General features: G+C 36.9%; 1 protein-coding gene across 1 annotated transcript in view; it reads left to right on the top strand.

The window, feature by feature from the left end:
* Window positions 1-453: 453 nt before the first annotated feature.
* AQR (aquarius intron-binding spliceosomal factor) overlaps window positions 454-10,041 on the top strand; it is a 94,513-nt gene continuing 84,925 nt past the window's right edge. The window contains exons 1-4 of the mRNA XM_055537287.1: window positions 454-800; window positions 4,073-4,129; window positions 6,228-6,268; window positions 9,371-9,406. Of these exons, the coding sequence (XP_055393262.1) occupies window positions 726-800; window positions 4,073-4,129; window positions 6,228-6,268; window positions 9,371-9,406 (209 nt within the window). The 5' untranslated portion in view covers window positions 454-725. The remainder of the gene's footprint in view (window positions 801-4,072; window positions 4,130-6,227; window positions 6,269-9,370; window positions 9,407-10,041) is intronic.

Raw genomic sequence — 10,041 nt, 5'->3', positions numbered from 1 at the left:
CATGAGGCCGCAAAGAGTTGGACACGACTGATGCGGCTTAGCACTCATAGTGACAAAAAGATCACTTCTACCCAGTGGATACGAATGGATCGCACAGGAGTAGTAGGAAACTTTTAGGGACACTGGATATGCTTATTATTATGACTTTGGTAATGGCTTTACAGATGTGTGCCTATGAAAAAAAATTAAATTTCACACAATATACGTGCAGTTCATTATAGACTAATTTATATTTCCATGAATCGGTTTAAAAAGTTAAAACCAAGCCTTGCCTCCCCGTCTAATTTTTTTTTTCACTACTACTTTTTTTTTTTTTTTAGGGTTGAAAGAAATCCCAAGTCTCCCTCTTCCTCCCCAACGCTAACAACCTAACCTCCACCAACACCATCTATCAGGCCACTGAGACATCAATCCAGTCTCGCTGGTGTTTTTCTGTCGGTTTCCCACTAGGGGGCAGAAGCGGGAGAGGGCGAAGCTCTTGCTTCTCTAGCTCAGAGCCGACACCTTGCATGCACTTCCGGCCTTGTTGTGTTCCGCTTCCCGAAGAATGTACAAGCTGCGGTACGCCTTCCTAGTGAGACTGTAAACCTTGAGGATATTCTGCCCCGCCGAATTTTTGCATCTCAGAATCAAGCAGCCGCAATCGCCTCTTAGGGGAAGTTCATCAGATTCACCGCTGCTCGGAGCGGTCCTTTCTTTTCCATTGGAGCGGAGAGAGTGCTGCCATGACGGCCCCTGCTCAGCCCAAGAAAATCGTGGCCCCTACGGTGTCCCAGATCAACGCAGAGTTCGTGACCCAGGTGGGCTAGGGCGAGTCTGGTGTGTGTGAAGGGATGAGGACTCTGAGGCCAGGGGGTGGAATTTTCCTCGGGAAGGGAGCACCCAGGAGGCATTTGTTCATCGATTCATTAACTTAAGTCTTTTTACTGAAGTGTATGTGCTGTGTGCCAGCCACCGCACTAGCTCTTGGGGAAACCATGGTTAAAGAGACTCTACCCTGAGGAGTTCACATTCCGGGGGATACAGATACATGAAAAGAAAGCTTTTATGTTAGAGTTTGTCGCTCGAGCGATGAAGTCGCAGAAGGAACACCCCAGTCTACCTGAGACTGGCAAGATTTCGTAGCAGAGGTGATGCTGAACTGAGTGTTGAAGGAGGAATAGGCTTATTCTTACCCTTAGAGTAACCTCGATCTTTGAGCGGAGCGATGAGAGTCAGACAAGAGACTTGCTCCAAATCAATGGGTCTAGGAAGAGCAGTCTCCGACGCTAATACGTGAGTGTTCCTCTAGAACCCGTTACTGTGTTTTATTGTGAACCGCGGTTGGCTTTGAATAGGGAAATACAATCCCCGGTAGCTCTTAGCAGCATTCCTATCCTTATTTGTTGTTTGGGGTATTGACTAACAGTGCAAGTAACTCAAGGTAAAACTTACTACTCACCAACTTCTTTCTTCTCTGTGCCCTGTCTCAGCAGATTTGCCAAGGCAGAAGCATAGGAGTCACTTTGAGTCCTTCTTTTCCTAGCCTGCACTTTGCTACATTCTAAATGTCTCTTAAATCTGTCTGCTTTCTGTGCCCTAAGCCAAGTTTCTATGGTTTTCTTCCTGAACCTAGGTATCGTAACCTGTGTTCCTGTCTTTCCACTTGCTCTCCTCAAGCAAATTTTTCATATTGTTGTCAGAGTGATTTTACCCAAGTACAAATCTGATCACCTCACTTATCTTCTTACAATTTCTAATGAGTTCTAATTGCCCTTAGGATAATGACTGGATTCATCCAACTCATTTTATAGTCCAGCCTGTGCTTATATCCAGTTTTGTCTGTTATTTCCCCTTTTCTAATTGTGTTTTAGCCATACTGAACTGCCCTTAATTGTGCTGTGCTATCTTTCACCTCCTGGCCTTTCAACCTTGTTCCCTCTGCTTAGATTCCTAATCCTCTCCACTCCTCCCACCCTTTTCTTATATGGTTAATTCATTGTCATCAATCTACATTAATTTGGAGAGGTTTTTGCAGATAACTTAAGACTAGATTGTTATGGTTGTTCAGTCGCTAAGTTCTGTCCAACTCTTTGCAACCCCATGAACTGCAGCACACCAGGCTTCCCTGTCCTTCACTATCTCCCTTTGCTTGAACTCATGTCCAATGAGTCACTGATGCCATCCAACCATCTCATCCTCTGTCATCCCCTTCTCCTCCTGCCTTCAGTCTTTGCCAGCTTTAGAGTCTTCCAGTGAGTCGGCTCTTCGCATCAGGTGGCCAAAGTATTGGAGTTTCAGCTTTAGCATCAGTCCTTCTAGTGAATATTCAAGATTGATTTCCTTTAGGATTGACTGGTTTGATCTCCTTGCTGTTCAAGGGATCTCAAGACTCTTCTCCAGGACCACAATTCAAAAGCAACAGTTCTTAGGCTCTCAGCATTCTTTATGGTCCAACTCACTTCTATACATGACTGCTGGTAAAACCATAGCTTTGACTATACGGACCTTTGTCAGCAAAGTGATGTCTCTGCTTTTTAATATGCTGTTTAGGTTTGTCATAGCTCCAGATTAGAACTCTGTTTTCACATATACTTGAAATTTTGGGTAGAAGTTATTAGTTCCCTCCCCTCAGGGAGCTTACAGTCTAGAGTCAGTAAATGAACAGTGTAGTTTCAGACAGTTATCATTGCTATCAGGAGAATGAAACGGCATTGTGACAGAGCAGGCGGAGTGTATAAGAGCAGTCGGGAAAGTCCTCTCGGAGGTGGTTTTGACCTAAGACCTGAATGCCAAAAAAGGAGCCAGTTGGGGAAGAGCAGGGAGTCCTGGGAGATGCAGTGCAGATGCCTTATGATGTGTATGTAAAGAAGCCAGGAGAGCGAACTTGTGAAAGGAAGGACGGTAGAGATGGGACAGAGAGTATGTAGGGATAGTACCGTTTCCCTGCCCCTCCTCCTCCATTATTTCTGAGCACCTGGTGCACCTGACCAGAGAAGGTGCTTTCTAATGATTATTGAGTGAATGAGTTGTAGAGGTTGAAATTTAGTTATAAAGAAGATCAGATATCTGAATTCTGTGATCTCACTTTTTTAATGATAAGCACTTTTTAGTGATAAAGTATTCTTAAAGTATATACATTGTTTCTTTTGAGACATAGTGCTGTCACTTAATAGACTACTGTTATTGTTGTTTAGTCTCTAAGTCATGTCTGACTCTTTTGTGACCCCATGGACTGAGCCAGCCAGGCTCCTCTGTCCATGGGATTTCCCAGGCAAGAATACTGGAGTGGGTTGCTATTTGCTTCTTCAGGGGATCTTCCTGTCACAAGGATTGAAACCTAGTCTCCTGCATTGGAGCCTTTGGCCATCTGATTCGAAGAACTGACTTATTAGAAAAGACTCTGATGCTGGGAGGGGTTGGGGGCAGGAGGAGAAAGGACGACAGAGGATGAGATGGTTGGATGGCATCACTGACTTGATGGACATGGGTTTGCACAAGCTCCGGGAGTTGGTGATGGACAGGGAGGCCTGGTGTGCTGCAGTCCATGGATTTGCAAAGAATCGGACATGACGGAGTGACTAAACTAACTGACTCCTACATTGGCAGGCAGATTTTTTACCACTGAGCCAGCAAAGAAGCCCTCCTGAGTGTGGTAATCACTTAAAGATTTATTGTTTTGCAGATCAACATTCCTGAGGACTTTGAATCTGGTGTTTAGTACTGGCTCACTTGTTAACATTTTATTGTGGGCAGCTCATTTAATTTTTCTAAACCTGGGTTTCCTTAGCTCTATACTGAAGATGTTTGACTGTGGTTATTAACTTTCCCCTAGGGGTAATTAGAAAAGTATGTTTTGTTTTGTTTTTAAAATCACAGTAGCAGGTTGCCATGCAGGGCATTACTGACATTCAGTGGATTGTGGCCAAAGATGCTAACTGATCTACAAGCCCATGTAATCCCCTTAGTAGGTAAATGACTCTTATCTAACGTGGCTCTGTGCCAGAAGTGCTTGTTACTGAATGATCTTGGTCTTTTAGCTCTACAGCCGTATGAATATATGACTTACTGTTTATACTGTTTACTTTTGCAGTTAGCATGTAAATATTGGGCACCCCATATCAAGAAAAAGTCACCCTTTGATATAAAGGTAAGTATTTTTGATTTGCAGTATCCTTTATGAATAAGTATGCTCTTTGTATCTTTTTCAAGAGCTGATTCATCAAAAGGTTTTCACTTTTTTTTAAAGTTAAAATGAATGGTTTTCTAAACTAATGATTGCTCATAAGAGAAAATTTGAGAAATACAGAGGCTACACATAAGAGAATAAAAGGTCATTTCTCAGTGATAACCTCTACTATCATATGTTGTATTTCCTTTAAGCTTTTTAAAAAGTGTGTGTGGATTTTCCTGTTCATAGATTCTTAGATTGTTTTTGATCTATCATTATTAGATAACCATGTAATGAATATCTTTGTAAATATACAGCAGTTTTCCTACAGTTTTTTTGACAGTTCACCTAGGATAGAATCTATTGTTTTCTGGTTGACGAACTTCAATAAAGATATGTAGTAATGGTGGAAGAGGGGTGACTTGTTTAGTGTAGAGGATCAGATGAGTGGGGCCAGTCATATTCAGTTAGAGAATGGACTTAGGATTCACGTGACACAGTTTAGAATAATTGAAAAGAAAAAAAGCCTAAACATAAGATTAATTCTTACTGAAATCGTTTCTTAAAAAGAGGTCCTTACATGAAATAGAGCTGACATATGGCATGCCACTTAATGTGTAGTAAAGACTGATATAAAGCTTTGCCATTATAAATTGAATTGTGATACTTTAGGCTCTCTTAGTGAAACTGAACCCCAAATTTCTTATTATATGAGCTTAAATGTTTTATCTATAAATATATTTGTTTTGCCAGCAATCCTATTTTATTCATTAGGAAGATAATAAACTTGACATACATTAGTTACTCTTAATTGTTGGCCAGGTTGCTTTATCTTACTTTATGTTGTTTGTGTAGGTTGGGTCTGGGGGTTCCTAGAGTCACTTTTCATTGACAACAAAATTATCTTGATGACTACTAGAGTTGAACCTAATTAGATCAAGATTTTTAGAGATTAAATTTATATTCAGATCATTTTAGTTAATACTAGAGATAATTCTAGATGAAGCTATGTATGCCTATTTAGAAAAATTTTATTTTAACTTGGTATTTAAAGAAAATTATACCCTTCATTTTATTATTTTTTAATAATTTAGATTTTGATAGAAAGCAGAAAAAAACAGAAATTTCATATAAATTCAAGATTTGCTTGCCTCATTATCTTCCTGCCTTTGCCACCCACAAACATTTATTTGACAGATATACTCTGAGCAATTAAAAGATATCATAGTTACCATAAAATTATATTATACCGTGTTAAAGCACTTTATAATTTTAACTTTTTTTAAAACTACTCTTATCACTAGTACTACTATTACTTCTACTACTGTTAACTATTATTAAAGGCTCACCATATGCAAGGACCTGGGCTGAATTCTTTATGTGTGTTGTCTTTTAGCAAACTCATGGGGCTCTTAATAGTATAATTAGATCCTTTTTGTATACTGGGAAACAGCCTTAGAGCAGTCAGGCACTTGCAGAGGTTGTAGCCGTCAGTAGTGAAGGTGGCTGGTTTGAATCAGGCTTCCAACTCCAGAACCTGAATTCTTAGGGATTATACCATTTTACTCCCCGCCCCCCCTTGTCCCTTCCCCCAACCCAAGTAAATGGAAATCTGAGGTTTTATCATGCATTTGGAAAACAGAATGGTGTTTGTTTCTGTTATTTCTTTGTGCTTTCAGTTTGCTTTCTGATTTTTGAAAACACATTGTTAAAACTCTTAGATGAAGCCTGCTAACATTTAGTATACCTTGTTAAAACTAGGTTTTAAAAATTATCCTGATCTTGTGAGTTTTTGTTTTCCCTAGAAGTGAAATAAATACATCATTTTAATAATTATTTCTATAATTATTTTTATGTAGACATATTTATTTTTTCTACTATTTTGCTTTCTTGTTATTTTACATTTTGAGGAATATAATGGGATTATAAAAAATATCTCTGAAGTATTAGTTCACTAGCAGTAATATTTGATAGCTTTCCTAAACAACTTGTTTTGTGTAATCTCAGTAACTGAAAACTCTCAGAGTCTGAAAAAAATTATTTGAGACATTAAACATTTTTATATTTTTAACAACAGGTGATTGAAGATATATATGAGAAAGAAATTGTCAAATCAAGGTAGGAATGAGTTTAATTTTTATACATAGGAATTAGATGTTTCTAACTTGGATCTCAGCGTCTAAACTAAATGTAATTATAAACTTGGAACTTTCTTTTCTTTCTTGATTTGGTCATCAAGGAGATGGTAGCTAGAAAAATTACATCTAGCTGCTGAAGAGTCATAAGATATTTCTTTGCCTTGTAATTTTTGACTCAGATTAGAGAGATTAAGTTCTTTAGGGTTTATTTTCTTTTTGAAGGAATGTGAGGAAGACTAAGCATAAGAGATTTTAAAATTTCAGTTCAGTTAATACTAATTTTCTTACCATTTTCTGATAAATCTTTTCAAAAGATTATTTAAAAATTGGAAAAGTAAACATAATGATAATTAAATACCAAACAAAGAAGTATTTTGTACAAGCTATATATGTAATAAAAAATTATTTTGAACAATACACAGAAGGGGATAAGTTTCAGTAAATCTTCTTCCCTGACCCTTAACCCTCAGTGTCTTTATTTATATATACACCTGTTCCAGTTCCCTACCCCTGTGATTTTTTAAAAACTGTGTCTTGGACATTTTTCCCTATTTGCACCTGTAGACATATATGCCCAATCAGTATTTTAAAAGGTAATTGACTAACCGTTTTAGTATGAAATGGAAACATTCATGTTATGAATGTCATAGAAATTATAAAATGGCAGATTTTATTTTTTTCATGTGTTCCATGAAATTAGGAGGTGAATTTTGCTAAATATTATAAACACAGTGTCAAAATAAGAGGTTAGTTGTTTTGTTTTAATGATTGATTCTTGAGCCTGATTGATTCTAGAGCCTTTGGTCCTAAGAGGACCAAAGACCATGTTAAGGTTTGTTTGTTTTAAATTTGAAGAGCAGTAGGAAACCAGCAAAGCCTGATGGTGATATTTTAAAAATGCCCCCTGTTGGAGGGGGCAAGAGGCAGGAAGTTAGCTAGGTGAATATTGTTGTAGTCTGGTTAAAGATCATAATGGCATGGGTTAGCATGGGAAGTTGAGATACAGAGGAGTTACCAGTTTGAGAGAGAGGGAAGTGAAGAGATGGTTGGTGGCTGGATGTGATGAGTGTTGGGAGGGAGGAATCGAGGATGACTCCACAAAGTTTTTGGCCAAGATAGTCAGGTGATTAGGTGCCATTCCTGACTTTTGCTGTTGTTGGTGATGGGATTGGGTATAGAAATGTTGAATTCTAGCTACTAAAGAGCCTTATAGATGTAGAATAAGCAGTTAGGTATCTAGGTGTAGAGTTAATGAATAGAGGACTTGGTTGAGCCTACTTTGAGCACCAGCCACCATTCTAGTGCTAGGGGTACATCAGTGAACATGGCAGGTAAAGTCTCATGTTAACTCGTGGAGCTTATGTTCTAATTCTTACCTAGACAGATAACACATGCAGATGTAGCATCAACAGGTCATGAGTGCTATAAATTAAAGTGGGATTAGGGTACAGCGACAAAGACTGCTACTTTAGGTTGAATGATCGGGCAGTAGTCCTCCCTTAAGGTGTATCACATGTGAGCCGACACGTTAACTATTATCTTCCTTTTATGGATGAGAAAACTGAGGTAGAGAGAAGTTAAGTAACTAGCCCAAGGTATTTTACCATAGGTAGATGAAGAGGCTGCTCCAGTTATTATATCCTTGTTCTCTGGCTCTTATCCAATACTCTGTTCTTAAATAGGACAGGGTTCAATTGCTCTTTAGGACTCTCTTAACCCATACACTGTGATTTAATTGTTAATCCAATTATGAATCCATCCAAGTGATTTTTATACGGAAGAAAAAAGGATAACTTATAGAGCGGTTTACTTTTGCCAATGTTTAGATTTCTTTTCATTAAAAATGTTTAATCCTCTTTACAATGAAATTAACAGATAGTGCATAAAATGTACAGAAATGTATAGCCTTCTGAATTTTACCACCACCAATGTTGAAAAAAAACCAACACCAACATTGTCAGCATCCTAGAAACCCTTGTATGGCCCTTTGCTTTACCATTTAAATATGGAAGTATGCAAACATGAATACTGTAGTTTAATTTTGCTTGGTTTTAAACTTTAAAAAAAAAATGGAACCACATAATGTGTACTCTTTTGTGCTGGCTTCCTTTGTTCACAGATGTTATTTGAGTTTTTCATCTGTGTAACAATCAATCTGGAGTAGATAGCTCAGAAGTTCATGTCAAGTCCTTGTCAGCCTTTTAACAAACTTTGTATAAGTAATATTTGTTATTATTACTTGTAACTTTTCGTCCTTTAAAGATTTTCTGGCATGTCTAGTCTCTAGACCCATTTTTATATCTTATATATATATAGCATTAGTTAAGCTCTTTACCTGTCTCAGCAAGTTTAATTTGCAAAACTGGAAGCTTATATCTAGTGGCATGGTTCTGGTCTGGTTTCTTTATTTCTAATATACAAAATGATAAAGCTAAATTAGTGGACATTTGAACCTACCTTTGCAGAGATACCCTAACTACAGGATCATTTATCCATATAAAACAAACACTTCTGTTTCTTAAAGTATATACAGAAATATCTGATACTGTCTCTACAATTTTCTAATATTTTAGACTTAATATCAAGACTACATGACATGCCTGTAATACAAATACGTGTCCCTTATATAGGAAGGCAGGCATGACTTCAGCAGAATGTTTCCATTTGATCATTATTAAATGAAAGAAGATTAGTGCTTAAGAAATTGAGGCAGACTAGCTTTTGGCAATGGTGATCCAATAATATTGGTGATCCAATATTATGAATATTGATGAGCACTTGTGTTTTGATTAAATCTACTCGGCTTATTAGTTTGTGTGTTATATCTTTGTATGTCATGGTGCTAATTGTGTTTGTTATATGAATAGGATATAATTCTTCTTAGATAGTTTTTAAAAATAAATAAACTGAACAAAATAAAATATAAAAGCAAAATTTGCTTTCTCCAATGTTTTATTGGATATAATTATTCTGCTGTGTAAGTCAGTATTATAACAAGATTCCAGAATACATCTGTATTAGTAACTCAGAAATGTTATATTCCCTATTTAAATATTTTTACTATTGACTTTTATATTTTTAGGTTTGCTATCAGAAAGATAATGCTCTTGGAATTTAGGTGAGTTAAAAGACTTTACTTTGATGAAGTTAAAGATGACAACATGACTTAACTTTTAACTAGGTTTTCTGTACACTTCTGTGAGTTGGTAAGAAAATAATTACTATAGACTTTTCAAGGTTTATATTTTTGTGTTTGGCTTATTTTGGAATATGTGTATGATGTCTTTTATTTTTAAGGATGTTGTTCCATTGTTAGTGTAACTGAATTTTGAATTGTTTCTCACTAATTAAGATAGTGTGTGCTGAGCAATTTCTGAACTCTTACTTGGTTCCTCTAGTTACAATGGAAGTAAACTGGAATGTATTTTATAGCCATTTTTTTCCTTCCAAGCTTATTTATTATGACCAAACCAACCTTGTCCTGACCTAAACCACTTAAAGATATTTCAGGCAGAAGAGGATATGCAATTTTTAGATTATAATTTAGATTATATTACAGCTAGGTATGGTCAGTAGACTGGAAGTAAAAGCCAAGATTGTTGTTGATGATAGTAGTATTTGTCATTTATTGAACCTTATGCTAGACATAATGTTAAACATTTTATATATAGAACAATCATAGTAATCCTGCAAAAAGTCACTATACTTTCCATATAGTGAAGGAAAAAAACTGAGATCAGAGCAGTTAAGTAA

This window comes from Bubalus kerabau, chromosome 10, assembly GCF_029407905.1.
Source record: "Bubalus kerabau isolate K-KA32 ecotype Philippines breed swamp buffalo chromosome 10, PCC_UOA_SB_1v2, whole genome shotgun sequence".
Taxonomy (NCBI): domain Eukaryota; kingdom Metazoa; phylum Chordata; class Mammalia; order Artiodactyla; family Bovidae; genus Bubalus; species Bubalus kerabau.
Note: the sequence above shows the minus strand (reverse complement) of the source record. Positions and strands in the feature narration are given on the sequence as shown.